The sequence below is a fragment of the Phyllopteryx taeniolatus genome, chromosome 1 (genome assembly GCF_024500385.1).
Source record: "Phyllopteryx taeniolatus isolate TA_2022b chromosome 1, UOR_Ptae_1.2, whole genome shotgun sequence".
Lineage (NCBI taxonomy): Eukaryota > Metazoa > Chordata > Actinopteri > Syngnathiformes > Syngnathidae > Phyllopteryx > Phyllopteryx taeniolatus.
In genome coordinates, this window is record NC_084502.1 from 5,420,636 (window position 1) to 5,438,787 (window position 18,152).

At 46.8% G+C, this 18,152-nt stretch overlaps 1 protein-coding gene across 11 annotated transcripts in view; it reads left to right on the forward strand.

Annotated features, from left to right (window-relative positions):
* Positions 1-18,152, forward strand: part of lama5 (laminin, alpha 5) — a 162,304-nt gene that overhangs the window by 126,791 nt on the left and 17,361 nt on the right. For 9 of the 11 annotated variants that reach the window (XM_061765542.1, XM_061765475.1, XM_061765505.1 and 6 more), the window contains 10 exons: positions 1,763-1,876; positions 8,192-8,374; positions 9,523-9,665; positions 11,775-11,954; positions 13,050-13,189; positions 13,256-13,415; positions 15,834-15,967; positions 16,048-16,213; positions 16,282-16,416; positions 17,808-17,959. In XM_061765542.1, coding sequence (XP_061621526.1) covers positions 1,763-1,876; positions 8,192-8,374; positions 9,523-9,665; positions 11,775-11,954; positions 13,050-13,189; positions 13,256-13,415; positions 15,834-15,967; positions 16,048-16,213; positions 16,282-16,416; positions 17,808-17,959 — 1,507 coding nt within the window. The remainder of the gene's footprint in view (positions 1-1,762; positions 1,877-8,191; positions 8,375-9,522; positions 9,666-11,774; positions 11,955-13,049; positions 13,190-13,255; positions 13,416-15,833; positions 15,968-16,047; positions 16,214-16,281; positions 16,417-17,807; positions 17,960-18,152) is intronic. The other 2 variants (XM_061765558.1, XM_061765549.1) reach the window with 1 other exon arrangement.

Sequence of the window (18,152 nt, forward strand, 5' to 3'; positions counted from 1 at the left end):
CTCCTTCTGATAGGGTATTCTCCCAGATGTTCCCACAGATCTTCACAATATGATTGGGCCTGCTCGGTCGGATCGGCATCTTCCCCCACCATCGGAGCCAACTCACCACCAGGTGGTGATCAGTTGACAGCTCCGCCCCTCTCTTCACCCGAGTGTCCAAGACATGCGGCCGCAAGTTCGATGACACAACCATAAAGTCGATCATCGAACGGCGACCTAGGGTGTCAGAATCAGAATCATCTTTATGTCCAAGAGTGTTCTCTGTCAATTGACTGTCTGTTGTCGTACTAGAGCAGCTCCAACTTCCAGTGACAAATTCCTTGTTGGTTTATAGGGACATACTTGGCAAATAAAGATGATTCTGATTCTGAGAAAGGTGGTGGTGTGAACCACCACCTCTGTTAGGGAGTGGTCTTTCCATCATCACATAGATGGCCTCTTTCAAACCATCTGTCTGCCCTGACCAGAATATGCACATTTTTATCTTTTGTCTTGTTTCTCTTAGAGGTCCAGGTAGACAGCTGAGTCTTGACCTGAGGTGTTTGCTTATCTGTGTTGTAACATGCGTCTGCTTAGTGATTGCTTGGTTTCCCCAATGTATGTATATGGACATTGCTCACTGCACTTGAACGCATACACCAGATTGCTCTTCGGGGAATGGGGTGTACCAGCCTTTGTCTCAGGGTGTTACCAGGGGGGTATTCCAGCAAGCAGGTTACGTTAAAAACTCTGAGGAAGTTGACCCTGATATGAGGGAAAGCCTGATCATTGGCCGGTTGCAACGTAATCAGCCCACTTTATGTTCCAGTGGGTGGTAAGTGTCAAAAAGTATTGGTCAGGGTGTGTGGGTTTTGTGTAAACCCAACATGGAGGCCATCGTCATCTCCAATGTCGAAATCATAGTATAAGAAAGGCAAATGATTGTATTTGACATCCTCCCGTGCAAACTTGTTGTCCACTGAGTTAATGTGCTCGGTGAAGGCCTGCACTTCTTGGCTTTGGATTTTAACCCATGTGTCATCCATGGGTTCATGGGTCATCAAGAATGACTTGGAGTTTTTTCCTTAAATGAGTTCAGAGTCCTTCTTTTCATGTCCTACATTTACAGGTTTGCTATGATGGGGGATACCTTGGAGCCCATAGCACAACCATGTTTTTGTTGGTAAAATGTTCCTATGGATTGGAAATATGTGGTTTACGAAAACGTTCCACTAAGTGGCATATTTGTTCGGGGTTAGGTGTGGATCTGTTGAAAGGCTGTGCTCATGTAGTGGCCGTTGGAGGCAATGGCTTCTGCGTGATAACATTGGAGGCAACGGCTACTGGCATCTGACATTAACATCAGCAATAAATGACTTGCAGATGATTTAAATCCACCACAAGTGCAGGTGGATGTGGACATGCAGCAAAGACTCATAACCAGGCTAGACTTCGCTCCTCCTCATCATGCGAAGCTTGTCTCTGTCGAAATGTATCACTTGCAATGTACTACTTTCCTGCTAGCCCGTCCTTTGGTGCCATCTTGTGGAGTTTTTTTTAAGGAAAAAAGCTGTAGATAGGTTTTACAGATAAAACGTATGAATAGGTAAATATGCAGGGGATTACTGTAGTCATAAGAGAGGTACCTAGCTGTGTTGCTCTTTGATGTATTTGCTATGTTGTCTTATGTGATTTGATATGGTGGATGTAAACCTGACTGTGGAAGCAACACGTTTGCTCTTATTTGTGTTTGGTTTCTGATGTTGTTTTTCCCGCATCGTAGAGTTAAAACCTCAGCTGGAAGATGCCCGGAAGCGACTGAATGATGCCAAAACCAAACAAAGTCAAGTGGCTACAGACTTCAAGACCGTCCAGAACAACCTGAACTCCTCCTCCAGTACGCATGTTGAACACACACACTAACACAACATAACAAGCTACTAGGGATGACACGGTTTTTGGTTTACCGACAAACTGTGGTAATATTTCTAAGACTTAGTATTGTTGCAACATCCGACTTATCCACAGTGAGTCACTCACTGTAACAGTTTTTATACCGGATCCCCTTCCTGATGCAACCCACCCATTTATTTTTTTTATCTGGGATTGGGACTGTCCTTGGTGTCATTGGGGCACTGGCCAGGAAAGTAATTCATGCAATCTCCACCAAAGGCAGCAGCATGTACCACCAGACTTGTAGCGCTTTAACAGTTTTTTTTGTTTTTTTTCAATATTTTATGAAAATATTGAAATATTTTTTTGTATTTATGATATTACAACTCTAAGGCGCTTTGTCCGAACACAGGCATCCCCTCGGCGAGGAATTCATCCCGGAAAGTAGTTTGAGGTATGGAGGGAATAATAGCCGGCGCTAAAGTGAACCCAGAGAACTAAATGGGACAAGAGATTTGAAGTGTTCCTTCCGTTAATCATTGAGGAATATGAGCTTACTCTCCAACAGACTAACCAATGGCTGTTAGTAAAGTGCAGTCATTTATTTCCATTCAAACCTCAGCTGCTGGCGAGTGACGTCATCAGAATCATCTTTATTTGCCAAGTATGTCCAAAAAACACACAAGGAATTTGTCTCCGGTAGTTGGAGCTGCTCTATCTAGTACGACAACAGAGAACACTTTGGAGACATAAAGACATTGACCAAAAAAAAAAAAAAAAAAACCATTCACTGAGCAGTAAAGGGTTGCTAGTTATCTGGTAATGCTGGTCCTTTTTCTTTTTTTTTTTGACAATTGTGCAAAAAGATGCAGAGTCCTCTAGCACCGAAAAATCCAGAAAATCACATTGTCTGATTTTTAAAGAATTTATTGGCAAATTAAGGTGGGAAATAAGTCATTAACAAAAGGAGACTGCCTAGGCCACTCCAGGACCTTGAAATGCTTCTTAAGAAGCCACTCCTTCGTTGCCCGGGCGGTGTGTTTGGGATCATTGTCATACTGAAAGACCCAGCCACGATTCATCTTCAGTGCCCTTGCTGATGGAAGGAGGTTTTCACTCAAAACCTCAAGATACATGGCCCGATTCATTCTTTCCTTTACATGGATCAGTCGTTGTTGTCCCTTTGCAGAAAAACAACTCCAAAGCATGATGTTTCCACCCCCATGCTTCACAGTAGGTATGGTGTTCTTTGGATGCAACTCCTCCAAACACAAGTTGAGTTTTTACCAAAAAGTTCTATTTTGGTTTCATCTGACCATATGACATTCTCCCAATCCTCTTCTGGCTCATCCAAATGCTCTCGAGCAAACTTCAGATGGGCCTGGACATGTACTGGCTTAAGCAGGGGGACACGTCTGGCACTGAAGGATTTGAAACCCTGGCGCCGTAGTGTGTTACTGATGGTAGCCTTTGTTACTTTGGTCCCAGCTCTCTGTAGGTCATTCACTAGGTCCCCCCGTGTGGTTCTGGGATTTTTGCTCACCGTTCTTGTGATCATTTTGACCCCACGGGGTGAGATCTTGTCCCAGATCGAGGGAGATTATCAGTGGTCTTGTTGATTGATTTTTTTTCACATCAAGCTGCTTACCTATTGCAGATTCAGTCTTCCCAGCCTGGTGCAGGTCTATAATTCAGTTTCTGGTGTCCTTTGACAGCTCTTTGGTCTTGGCCATAGTAGAGTTTGGAGTGTGACTGTTTGCGGTTGTGTACAGGTGTCTTTTATACTGATAACGTGTTCAAACAGGTGCCATTAATACCATTGTATATTTATCTTGACTTAGCTCGATAAGTCTTGTGTCATGTACTCAACACTAGCTGAATTGAAATACCTTCAAAATATCCGTGGAAATGGTTCTTTTCTTTTTAAACTTTGAGCCAACACCTAATTTTTTACAGCGCGCGGCCAGCGGCTAGGGTCCTAAAATCAGGTAGTCGTGCGGTGCCTGTTGTATTGTTCAGAGAAAAACAAGAAACAAAAACTAATCACAGCGTTTTTTTCATATATAGGAATGTTTTTATGCTGAATCTTCTGTTCTTTAAAATGGGAATTTCATATATAGTTTACATATTTATTTTTATTCATGTAAATGTCTTGTTGTTTAAACTACAGTTCATACACAATTGTTAAAATCAAACATATTTTGCAATTGGCATGAAGTTTTGGCTGCTGATTAGGATTCCAGACAATTTTCATCATGCGTGAATAGTGTTGATCACATAGGGATTTTTTTATTTTTTCAATTCATAATTGTGGAGCTATGATTTCAAATACTCCTCCTTGAGCTGTCACCTTATCGTGGTGGAGGTGTTTGTATGCCCCAATGATCCTGGGAGCTAAGTTTTCTGGGGCTTCACGCCTCTGGTAGGGTCACCGTTGGCAAACAGGTCCGAGGTGAGGGACCAGACAAAGCACGGCTCCAAAAAACCCTATGATGAATACAATTAAAGGATTTAGATTTCTCTTGCCCGGACGCGGGTCACCGGGGCTCCCCTCTGGAGCCAGGCCTGGAGGTGGGGCTCGAAGGCGAGCGCCTGGTCGCCAGTCCTGCAACCATGGGGCCCGGCCGGGCACAGCCTGAAAGGGTAACATGGGTCCCACTTCCCATGGCTCACCACCTGTGGGAGCGGCCATAGGGGTCGGGTGGGAAGGAGCCTGAGCTGGTGTGTGAGGTTGAGGTCGAGAAGTTCCGACTTGATATAGTCGGGCTCACCTCTACACACGGCTTGGGCTCTGGTACCAGTCCTCTTGTGAGGGGTTAGACTCTTTTCCACTCTGGAGTTTCCCATGGTAAGAGGCGAAGAGCAGGTGTGGGTATACTTATTGCCCCCCGGCTCGGTGCCTGTACGTTGGGGTTCACCCCGGTGGACGAGAGGGTAGACTCCCTTCGCTTTCGGTTGGGGGGACGGGTCCTGACAGCAGATCAGAGTACCCACCCTTTTTTGAGTCCTTGGAGGGGCTGATGGGCAAGGCCCCGGGAGTGCATGAGATTCGCCTAAAGGCTCTGGATGTTGTAGGGCTGTCCTGGTTGGCAGGCCTCTGTAACATCGCGTGGAGTTCGGGGACAGTGCCCCTGGATATGCAAACTGGGGTGGTGGTCCGGAGGGTGTGTTCCAACTACAGGGGGATCACACTCCTCAGCCTCCCTGGTAAGGTCTATTTAGGGGTGCTGGAGAGGAGGGTCCGTCGGGAAGTCGAATCTCAGATTCGGAAGGAGCAGTGTGGTTTTCGTCCTGGCGAAATTTCTTCGCGCAGCCGAGGCCTAGAAGGGGACCGGTTTGTGGCCTCAGTATTGCATCCCTTCTTTTTGCAGATGATGTGGTTCTGTTGGCTTCATCAAGCCGTGATCTCCAACTCTCACTGGAGCAGTTCGCAGCTGAATGTGAAGCGGCTGGGATGAAAATCAGCACCTCCAAATCTGAGACAATGGTCCTCAGTCGGAAATGGCTGGAGTTCCCTCTCCAAGTCAGGGATGAGATCCTTCCCCAAGTGGAGGAGTTCAAATATCTTGGGGTCTTGTTCACGAGTGAGGTAAGAATGGAACGGGAGATCGACAGGCGGATCGGTGCGGCGTCTGCAGTGATGCGGACTTTGTATCGATCCATTGTGGTGAAGAAAGACGTAAGCCGAAAGTCGTAGCTCTCTATTTACTGGTCGATCTACGTTCCTACCCTCATCTATGGTCACGAGCTGTGGGTCGTGACCATAGGTGAGGGTGAGAGGGAAGTCTGTGCTTCCCTGCTAAAGCTACTGCCCCGACCTCGGATAAGCGGAAGAAAATGGATGGATGGATGGATGGATGGATGGATGGATGGATGGATGGATGATTTCAAATACAATTTCTCCAAAGTTTTTGTGATATACATGGTCATGCTGTACCTCCCCAAAAAAGGGTACGACCAAATCATGTGGTGCTACTAAAATATTTGGTTGCACCAGTGCAAAAGTTAGTGTAGAGCCCTGTACTACAAATGCTACCATCTTTTCACCACGCTATTGTAGCGGACATGCACGGCTCTGAGGCGTCACAGAGACTCGTGACCACCTGAGAACTCCCACTCCTCCACGCTGCCCTGCTGTGAGACGGCGACGAGGAAAATGCCCGGTGTACGTCAAGTGGACCTTAACCTAATTAGCAGATTCCCGTCAAATCTTGATTCCTGTCTTCAAAAGACTCCTTCCCCGACCAAAAGATTGGAGGGACACTCCCTTCAAGCAGACTATGTGGTTAATATTCACCCATGCGCGTGAGGCGCCACCCACTGGCGTTGAGAGGAACTGCAAGCAGAACTTGTGGATGTGCCTTTGTTTGTTAACGGAAGATAAAATGTCGGTTTTTATACCTTGCAAACTGTAGAAATATTCCAAATGTATGCCTTGGTGTCTGTGTCCCCATTCTCACTTTGACAGGTCCTCTGCATGATTTTGAAAGCTGTTCATGATTTGAAATCAAACAGTACGAAATGTTGTATTGAACAATAAGCAACCCATCTGCCACGACCAAAAAGTACACAATGATTCTATGCGTGAGAGTACAGAGTTGGGAGTGTTTGAGGTTATTATTTTAAAACCTAGTCACTCAAATTTGTGGAAAAGATTCAGGCTGGTGGGCGTGGTCTTCTCCAAGCCGGCCACCCCTGCCCCTTCTTTTGTTCCCTTTTTGTCCTCGGGCACCGCCGGGTGCCACCACGTGCGCCAACGCCCGCCGCAACCAAGCCGGCGGCGTTTTCGATCGAAGAAGTCGACCGTGCGGCTCCGATCGCTTTCCCTAGCAACGATCGGTCGGGGGGGCTTCAACGAGCAGCTGCCGGGATCCCTGACGTATCCCGCACGCCTCTGAGGGCCAGAGCTCGGCTCGACACCAGGTCAACCGGCAGGGAAGTTAAGAGCGCATACCAAATGGGACAACAACTTTCCTTTCCTATTTCTTTTTTCTTTTTGTGCATCTGAGTTTTCGTCAACCAAACCTCCTTCGTTTCTGCCTGAGATCCGGAGGAAGACCGCCCCCGAAGACCAGCTGATCAGCGTTCGTGAGTCGACACTGCAATCCTTACTATGATGTACAACATCAGTGCGTAATAATGACGAGCTTCATACGAAATCCCAACTTTGCCTTCTCTCGCTCTGACTCAAGGCATGAAACGCTCACACGCTCATTTATTTGAGCCCAGCGACCACACACGATGTCCCCTTTTCCATTTTCGTACGCCTTATTTTCGTTCTTTCGTTTACCCTTCGTGTTATTTTCTTGTTGTAGTTGTGTGTTTCATTAAATATACCATAAAATTCCACTCGTGGTCGTATCTTGTGTGTGTTCTGAATTGAAGTAAACCTCTGTAACCTAGGACTCAAAATGTCGGAGAGTGTCGCTACCTCCAGATTGTGAGACTGATTAAAAAGGTTTGTCGTCATTTCGCCTAAAGTTAAACTTGAAAAATTTGATGTGGTGCCCTTTTCGAGACATTAGTTGGATTTTTAACATCCATCCATTCATTTTGTGAGCCGCTTCTCCTCACGCGGGTCGCGGGCGTGCCGGAGCCCATCCCAGCTGTCGTCGGGCAGGAGGCGGGGTACACCCTCAACCGGTTGCCAGCCAATCGCAAGGCACATAGAAACAAACAACCATTCACACTCACATTCACACCTACGGGCAATTTAGAGTCTCCAATGAATGCATGTTTTTGGGATGTGGGAGGAAACCGGAGCGCCTGGAGAAAACCCACGCAGGCACGGGCAGAACATGCAAACTCCACACAGGCGGGGCCGGGATTTGAACCCCGGTCCTCAGAACCGTCCACCGTGCCGCCATGATTTTTAACAATTAAATCAAAATTACGGTAAACCGGAAGTAACGCCAACGTCGCTCCCGGTTTATTGCTTTATCCTAAATTAATTACAATTCTTATTTCATCCATAATTGCTACACTATTAAGCATCATGCGCTGGAGTCTCACTTTTAAAGTGCTCTCTGCTGTTTGCTGATGTGTTGCAGCCTGCTAAGCATGAAAATCTCTCTTGTTTGCTGCTATTTACCATTTCTAATGTGTAAAAGGTGTATTTTTGATATCTACAATCAGACGGATTTAGGTGCATGTCTGCCATGTTTTTGTGTACATTTCCTTTTGCAATGTGGTGATAAAACGATTTTGGTCACGATAATCATCTGAATTTATTTTAGCGTTTCATCTCTGTAAGCTACACATCATGTGATTCAGCTCATGTTGAAAATGTATTGTAAGATCACCCCGTTGTGTCCTGCAGACCAAAGTCATTACCTCGACGCAGCACAGCAAGCAGTGTATCAGGCCAATGTGTCTGCCTCACAAGTCAGTGACATCCTGCGTCCAATCAGAGTGCAGCTGCTCCAATGGCAGCAGACTTATAATGACACCACCACCACCACCAAGGACGTCAACAAGGCTCTAATGGAGGCCAACAAGACGGGTAGGAGCTTTTACACTACACACGTTATCCGATTGTTTTTAGGAGAAAGAGCATTTGGAGCATTTACGCACCACAGATAAAGATGATTCTGATTCTGATTCACTGGAGCGGTTCGCAGCCGAGTGTGAAGCGACTGGGATGAGAATCGGCAGCTCTAAATCTGAAACCGTGGTCCTCTGTCGGAAAAGGGGCGTGCCCTCTCCAGGTCGGGGATGAGATCCTGCCTCAAGTGGAGGAGTTCAAGTATCTTGGGGTCTTGTTCACGAGTGAGGGAAGAATGGAACGAGATCGACAGGCGGATCGGTGCGGCGTCTGCAGTAATGCAGACTTTGAATCGCTCCGTTGTGGTAAAGAAGGAGCTAAGCCAAAAGCCGACGCTCTCGATTTACCGGTCTATCTACGTTCCTATCCTCACCAATGGTCACCTAAGTTTCTGAGAGAGATCAGAATCAGAATCATGTGCAAATGTTGCAGATAACACAAAAAAAATTGAATGCAGTGCTTCCTGATTGATTGAAGCTCCTGCGTACGTTGAGAAAAGTTGTTCTTAAACTGTTGGACTATTTGCTTGCGCAGCTGTTCAGAAAGTGGTGAACCTCTCCCCATCCTTGCTTTCGTGGATGCTCCTTTTCTACCCAATCATGACACTCACCTGTTATCAATTCACCTGCTCACCGAACAGATGTTTTTGATGGAGCATTCCTTAACTTTTCCAGTCTTTAGTTGCCGCTGTCCCACATTTTTTTTCTCCCCTTTTAAATGTGTTGCAGGCATCACATTTAAAAGGGGAGAATAGTTGCCAAAAAACAGCGTTAATCAGTTTGAACATGTCATGTTTTTTCTTTGTAGTGTATTTAGTTGAATATAGGTTGAAAATGATTTGCAAATCATTCCGTTGTACAGAACGTCCCAACTTCATTGGAATTGGGGTCTGTGTGCGTGTGTGTGTGTGTGGAGTAAACATAAAAATTCTATATTACTGTCAGAATAATGAAAATGGAAAAATTCCGTTTTGACAGTACAGATTTGTTTTTGTTCAGAATGACCAAATAAAGAGTGAAAAAAGAAATCAGTTAATACGTTGAAAATCGGTAAGCATGTTCCGTGCTTAACTTGGCTGTTTCCTCCGTCGGGCACGCGTGCCGCAGTGAGCACGCTGGGCGACACGATCCCGCTCCTCCTGAACAAGCTGGACAAGCTGCACAACCACTCGGCACAGATGCCGAACATCTCGGAGAACATCAGCCGCATCCGACAGCTCATCCGCCAGGCGCGGAATGCCGCTAGCAAGGTACTTGCGCCGCCAGAACACTGGAGAGGGTGCAGACCTCTTCCAAGGCTTCACAGTACATCATCATCTTGAAAATCAACAAAAGAGTTCACGCTAACTTTGATAGAAAGTGATCATGTGTATGATGACGGAGACTTACTGCTTTGAGTATGACCTCACACCCTGTCCGTCGTCTTCTTCTTCTTCCTTCTTTTGGATTGCAAAAGTGTGCTAGGGTCAGAGCTCGGTTGAGTAGCCAAATATTCGACTCAAGTAAGAGTACTGTTGCTTTAGAATAATAGGACTCAAGTAAAAAGTAGTCCTCTAAATAATTACTTGACTAAGAGTAACAAAGTACTCAGTGGGGAAAAAAAAGGGAGTAAGTAGTGAGGAACTTCATTTATGAACAGAATCGGTGACAAAGGGCAGCCCGGGTGGAGTCCAACCCTCACCGGGAACGAATCGGACTCACTGCTGGCAATGCGGACCAAATTCTGACACCGGTCGTACAGGGACCGAACCGCCCGTATCAGGGTTTCGGTACACCATATTCCGGGAGCACCCCCCACAGGACTCCCCGAGGGGCACGGTCGAGCACCTTCTCCGAGTCCACAAAACACATGTCGACTGGTCGGGCAAACTCCCATGCACCCTCATCCCGGCCGCTTCACACTCGCCTGCGAAGCGCTCCGGTGAGAGTTGGAGGTCGCGGCTTGATGAAGCCAACAGAACCGCATCATCTGCAAAAAGCAGCGATGCAATTCTGAGGCCACCGAGGTGAGGGTGTACAGCTGGTCCACTGTTCCACGGCCAGGACGAAAACCACACTGAGATTCGACCTTCCCGCAGACCCTCTTTTCCAGCACCCCTGAATAGACCCTACCAGGGAGACTGAAGAGTGTGATCCCCTTGCAGTTGGAGCACACCCCGTGTTTCGGCACCAAAAAATGTAGTCATTCCACACTTGTTTGCAATAAAGGACTTTTCGGTTCATGCGTCTTTTAATTCCAAGTTCTGCAGAACAATTCACGGTAGGAAAGCGGAGTACCCGGAGAAAACCCACAGAGGCACGGGGAGAACATGCAAACTCCACACAGGCGAGGCCAGAACGTGAACCCGGGTCCTCAGAACTATGCGGCGTGAATAAACATACAATTTCAAACAGCTGTTAACCTCAAAAACGCTTCGTGGGGGTTTATCCCCAGAATGTCTGGGGTTAAAACAAATGTTTTTTTCATGAATAAATCAATAACATTTCAACGCAATAATAATGGCCATCCATTGTGGATCTTTGCTATTCGCAGTGCGGCCCGGGCCCGGTCCCTCTCCCCGCGAACAGCGGGGGTCCGCTGTATCTATACGGATCCCCAACACCATTCCCCCAAACTCGGTCAATAACCCTCGCGGGAGTTTCGAAAAGATTTAGCCATGGCACCGGTTTGACCACTTGGCATGGAATTGCATTGACATGTCTAACCTATCGTAACAGGATACACTCAAAAGTCTCAAGGACCCATGCCGCAAATGTAACTGGCGGTCAGCCATTTTGGGTGAATTCCAGGCAAAGGCGGTGGAACAACTTTTAGGTTGCGGGGGGCGCAGTACTCATGTGGCACTTCCAATAAAGATGGCAACCGTGCTAAAAAATGACAGGTGAATACACATTATTGATTTCAAAGATTGGAACGCTTTAATCCACAAGTGTCCAACTCGGCGAGATCCGCCCCGCCAAATCATTTCATGCGGCCAGCGAAAGCAAATCATTGGCGTCCGAAATTGCAACTTGAGAGCATTTTTTGGTTGCCAAAATCAAATCAAATAAGATTGACTTCTGATTTCAAAACTAGTTCTCCATCAGTGTGTTGTTTATGTCATAATATGATGAGGCCTACACTTATATGGTTCCAAAGTCACAACGGTGCTCTGACGAAAACCATCATGTCATGTGGCCCGTGACAAAAATAAGTTGAATCCATTGACCACATGGTTTAGATACTGTACTACTAAATATAGCACCATATATTGTACAAAATTAGAATTTTGGTTTTGATGCCCCCCCATGACAACAACACGTGCTATAGAAGATGGAAGTGACTTTCTTCTTCTCCGTCCTCTCCTTCCTCCGTCCAGGTAAACGTTCCTGTCAAGTTCAGCGGCGCATCCGGCATTCAGGTGCGCACCCCGCCCAACTTGGCTGACCTCGCGTCCTACACCTCCCTCAAGTTCTACATCACGTTGCCCGAGGCGGCGCGGTCCCGCCGGCAAGACGACAGCGCCAAGCAGTTTGTCTTCTACCTCGGCAACAAGGACGTAAGCATCGCCGTGAGAACGTATCCGCGGTCTGATTTCCTATTGTGAGCCAAGGAGACACTTTAGCCCTTTCACGCTGCCTTTCAAAGCCTTTTTTTAAATTTCATTGTGACTTCTGTTTTTTCAGTTAGTTTCAATTAGTTTTTAGAGCGGGTTTGCTATTTATATTTATATTATGCGATTATATGTATATTAGTTTTAGTATTCGTTTGACTTTTTTAATATGGGGTATTTGTCGAGTGCGAGATTACAAAAGGTTTTGTGTACTAAAAATCAACAACAGATATTCATTCATTTCCCCTACCGCTTCTCCTCACGAGGGTCACGGGCGTTCTCGAGCCTATCCCATCGGAGGCGAGGTATTCCCTCAACCGGTCGCCGGCCAATCGCAGGGCACATACAAACAAACAACCATTCGCACTCACCATTCACACCTGCGGGCAATTTAGAGGCTTCAATGAACCTACCATGGTTGTTTCTGGGATGTGGGAGGAAACCAGAGTACCCGGAGAAAAGCCACGCGGGCACGGGGAGAACATGAGTAATGAGTACTCAAACATGTAAACATTTTACCACTCTAAAACGCTTCTCTACAGGCTCCCAAAAAAACAAAAGCAACCACATTATCCACCAAAGTTGGGCTTATGGAACGTAATCGAGTGCGTAATGGACATCAAAAGGATGAAGAAAGCGCGCGTTGCAGAGCGCGTTGGGCGAGGAGGGGCCGCCGACAATGGAGTACAGGTAGTCGTACTGGTACTCGCTCTGATTCATAATGACATCGATACGCCCCCTCCGCTTTTTAATCACCCCCCCCCCATCACATCAGATTGATTTAATCGAGGATGGATGGATGGATAAGTACCGTAGCTTATAGCGGACGCCATGTTGCATTGTTACAACCCGCCTCGCTGTGTTCTGTGGGAACCGCACGTGCTGATTACAGTTCGGATCCAGCAACTTTGCAGAACTGTTTGCTCTGGGGGTCGAGAAGGTGGTGCTTTTAATGTGTATGACCATGTTGCATCATGGCTCTGATGTGCTGAATACTCACGTCAAAAGAGGCGATTGTGTTAACTGTCCGCCGGTCTGTAGTCCACTAAGGACTTCCTGGGAATGGCGCTGGATGGGAGGAGGCTGCGCTGGTACTTCAACATCGGAGGAGAAACGGCAGAGGTGTTCATGTCTGAGGATGTTCAGTCCAACGGGAACTTCAACAGTGTTGTCCTGGAGAGGTAGGGTATGGCCCACGTGCACGTGCGTGACTCGGTGTTGTTTCTTACGCTGTTGTTTTGTCGAAGGATCCTGCAGTACGGTCAGATGTCCATGTCCTCGGAGGCCTCTGAAGGCGACCATCGGGTCACTAAAGCCTATGTGGAGGCGGGAGGAGATCAGGGGCTACTCAACCTTTTGACCCATGACACGGTCTTCTTTGTGGGGGGCTACCCCAGCACGTTTAAAGTAGGATGACTCGCCACCTAAAAATAACATTTGTAAATGTGTGTCATCTGCATCACAATACAAAACGAAAGAGTGTTACGACACGAGCATGACGGCTGAAATTGACTGAATGGGACGATCGTAAAATATTTGCTGCTCATCAGGCGACTGAACCCGCTGCAATGGAAAAACCGCAATCCCGGGAAAGGTTACGAGGTGCCACATCCATCCGCTTATTGTCACGAGGGTCGCAGGTGTGCCGGAGCCTATCCCGGCCGCGTACATATGAGATGAAAAATATAGTGTGACTGTAAAAGAATATACAGCATGGCGCTTTGGCGGGGACAGACTCCAAGTTTCGCGCTTTCATCCACATGTACATCGGAAATTAGAAATATAGCTACGTACTATTGTAAAACACAATATACGACGGAAGGGCTGTCATAAAGTAATTAGCCAAATTGAACCTACTAATAATTCGATCATTTTTTTTCTGCAATGTTCACGGTTTGGAGTTTAAATACAGAGTTTTGTCCTCTTCCTGTCGGACATTATTGTCGGATGCCCATCGGAACATCAGAAGCAGGGAGCTCTGATTGAATTTCCTCAACATTTTCAAAAGGTTGCAAAATGTGGATGGGGAATTTGCAAAAGGCAGCGGCGCAGTCAAAAGGCGCATGCCCAAGATCAAAAGCTTGCTCCTTGACAAGCGGAGTTGAGGCACCGATCGGAGAAGATCGTCGTCGCCGTTGACGACATCACGGAATTTCAGGGAATAAGCCAAGGAAGTGTTGCCAAAATCGGCTTTGCAAAGGTTTGTGCCGGGTGGGTTCCCAGACGACTCGCAGATGCTCGTCTGATAAAGCTTCTGGAAAAAAAACTCAATCAAATCAGCCTTTGATGCTGGCTGGACACGGCACCATCATTAGCTACTGTAGAAAATCACAGTCTGCTCAAATATCAGAGGAATACTTGGGTGGTTTTGGACAAAGCGACATCTTGAGACTCAAAAATCAAACCAAAAGAAAATACACGATTCTAGTTGCTGAAGCAGGCGCACTACGCGACAGTACAGTCAGTCAGTTTCAGCCACCTCGCTTGGTGTGCGGCTCCATTAACTTTTATACCAGCAGATCAACTTTCAAATTCATTGACGTTGCATGCCATCTGCAACCCCGATTGTTGTGTTAAACATCAGTACAAACAGAATACAGTCATTTGCAAATCATGTTCGACCTATATTTCATTGAATACACTACAAAGACGAGATATTTCATGTTCAAACTGACACGACGTCCACAACTTCCAAAAACCATTTGAAATGTGGACTCGTCGAACCACAGAACACTTTTCCACTTTGCATCGGTGCATCTTAGATGAGCTCGGGCCCAGAGAAGCCGGCGGCGTTTCTGGGTGTTGTTGAGAAATGGCTTCTGCTTTGCATAGTTGAGTTTCAAGTTCCACTTCCGGACGGAGCGCCGAACTGTATTGACTGACGTTGGTTTTCTGAAGTGTTCCTGAACCCATGCGGCGATATCCTTTACACATCGATGTCGGTTTTTGATGCAGCGCCGCCCGAGGGATCGAAGGTCACGGGCGTTCAATGTGGGTTTTCGGCCTTGCCGCTTCCATGCAGTGATTTCTCCAGATTCTCTGAACCTTTTGATGATATGTTGGACCGTAGATGATGAAATCCCTCAATTCCTTGCAATTGCACGTTGAGGAAGATTGTCGTTAAACTGTTGGACTATTTTCTCACGCACTTGTTGACAAAGAGGCGAACCCCGCCCCATCTTTGCTTGGGAATGACTGAGCAATTCAGGGAAGCAATCGCGGCAGCCACCTGTTCCCAATGAGCCTGTTCACCTGTGGGATGTTCCAAACACGTGTTTCATGAGCATTCCTCCACTTTCTCACCTTTCTTTTTTGCCACCTGTCCAAGCATGTTGCAGCCATAAAATTATGTTCATGATTATATGCTTAAAAACAATCAAGTTGATCAGTTTGAACATGAAATATCTTGTCTTTGTAGTGTTTTCAATGAAATATAGGTTGAACATGAGTTGCAAATCATTGTGTATTGTGTGTTTAGGTACGTTTACCGCAACGCCCCCACTCCATTGGAATCGGGCTTGTATATAATATAAAACTACAGTGTGTTTGAATGACACCCCTGTGGTGGGACGCCAAATGAACTTTTTCTCGAGCACTCGGCGTGAACACAAATTTATGGAAGTTCCGTGATATCTTCATCACAATAGAATATATATTTCTCTAATGATGTTCTTGTAAGGGCACGCCCATATGGGATGCTCTGATGAACTTTTCCACCAGCAGCCAGGAGGAACAATGATATTATCGATATGATCATGGCAACGTGGGTTGCCATGATCAACTCTTTGGTTTATTATTTCTTCACCATGTTTGTGACCCGTGCAGCCCCCTCCCCCGCTGGCCCTGCCGAGCTTCAGGGGCTGCATGGAGCTGGACACCCTGAACGAGGAAGTGCTCAGCTTGTACAACTTCGAGAACATCTTCCATCTGAACACCACGCTGGAGAAGCCGTGCGGCAGGTGAGGGCCAGCATCTGTCCGCCGCGCTGACTTCCTGTGTCCGGGTGTTGATGTGCGCTCGTTGATAACGCCACAAAAAGGTCCAAGCCGGCGCTGACGCAGGCCTGGGTGAACGACGCCGCATACTTTGACGGCACGGGCTTCGCCGAGATCTCCTTCAACGATGAGTCGGCGCGCATGCAACGCTTTGAACAGGAAGTCAAGCTGATTTCACACAAAGGGATTTTGCTGCTGCTTCACAACAAAGTACGTGTCCATCAGATGACCCCGAATGCTGTCACTATGTGCTTGAGCGCCTGCGTGTCCTCAACCAGGACGAGTTCCTGTGTCTGGCCGTAGTCCGAGGCCACCTGAAGGTTTTCATCCAGTTCGGCGGTGAGATGGAGGAGTTTCAGCCCAAAGATCCCACCTCCCCGCTCCTCAGGGTCAGCGATGCCCATCCCAAAGTGGTACAGAAGCTTTTTGGGTTTTTTTTACTTTGACTTTATTTCCCTCACTCTTTTATTCATTTTCATTCATTGAAGGAACCACTGACACAAAGATGTACTAGATTTAGTCAACCGTAGACATGGGAGGCCTTGATTTACGAGACGAAATAACCTTCATGTCGAGTCAAAATGGAATTCAAAAATACCCCAAAAAAAGACTTTTTTACCCAAAAACATCACAAGGCAGACCGTGTGGAGTAACATTGTGGCATGACCAGATGTCAGTCGACTGCAAAGTAAGCTAACGTGAGATCGTCTTTGATACCGCGCAGGGAAGTCTTTGGCAACACGCGGTAAGACTAACACTTGAATTGATCTGACTTTGCTGGGTCTGATGTTTCGGTTCGCAACAGAGATGAAATGGCTTTCGCAGTTAAGTCTGAAGTCACGCAATCGCGCATGCACACTATCAAAAAAAACATGTATACAAAGACACACCATCAGACAAAAAAAGGACTCAAATGCAACACAATTGATCTGCCTGTTTATGTGCCAATGGAAACTGCCTTCTGAAATGATTTATGCGCGACACCGCGAAGGCCAGACGGTCGTCGATAATCGGGGGGGGGGGTTTGGCCAGAGGGCTCAGGGCGCAGGTGGAGACAGGCTTAAGCAAAGAGACGTGGAATGTTGGGGGAATTTTTAAGGACTGTGGAAGTTTCAATTGGACGGAAGTGGGATTGATGATTTTGGTAAGGGGGAAAGGACCAATGAAGCGCGGAGTGAGTTTACGGGACTCGGTTTGAAGTGGGAGGTCGTGGGAAGAAAGCCAGACAGATTGGCCCACCTTGTCCCCTCCTTGAGCCGTCACCCTATCGTGGTGGAGGGGTTGGCGTGTCCCAATGATCCTAGGAGCTAAGTTGGCTGGGGCTTTATGACGTATGCCTCGTTCTATTACCATTCTTATTTTCTTTTTGTGGTAGAGTCCCTTTGTATGTTACCCCGTAGTTCCCCTTTTAGATTGAATAAAATGTTATATAAAATTCCACCACCTGTATAATTTGTGTGTTTGGGTGCAACAAAAAATGTCAAGTCAAATCTACTCAACCATCTTAACTTCATTTGGTGTTAATCATAGGCACTCTAAATATGACAGGTCTGTGCCATTTAACATTTAACATGAGTGAATGTTAATTCTCAAAGCGGCCCCATAAGAGGGTATGCACACACGTTTTTTTTTTTTCCCCAATTGAGTTGTACAGGTTATAGGTCATATGAAAAGGTTTGAAATTATTTGTCTTGGTCTACTTTTTGGGGCATTTGAAAAGGGGTGTGTATACTTTTTATACCTACTCCAATTGGCCAGTGGGTGTAAACAGTCAGGTTGATGAATTGATTTTGAATTTGTTTAGTTGGAGATCATCATCCTGCGATCTCCTCCGTATCGAGTGGTGGTGAGGAGCAACCGCATCGCGCTCTTCACCCACCTTTTCTCTGAGAACATCCCAGCCTTTGGACGCAAATACTTTCTGGGAGGAGTCCCCGAACACAACATGCCCGACAGGTGAACGACGCGCACGCACACACCAGGGTTTTTGCTGGCCCAAATTGAAGCAGAGGTGGCACCATTCGGACCATTGTGTGCAGTTAAATGCAATGTTGAGAATGGACTTGTGGTGGCGGGCAGGGCGGTGCAGGGTGACACCACGGGCCCGGTTCGATAAGCGCGTGCAAAATGGATGCTATGCTTATTTATT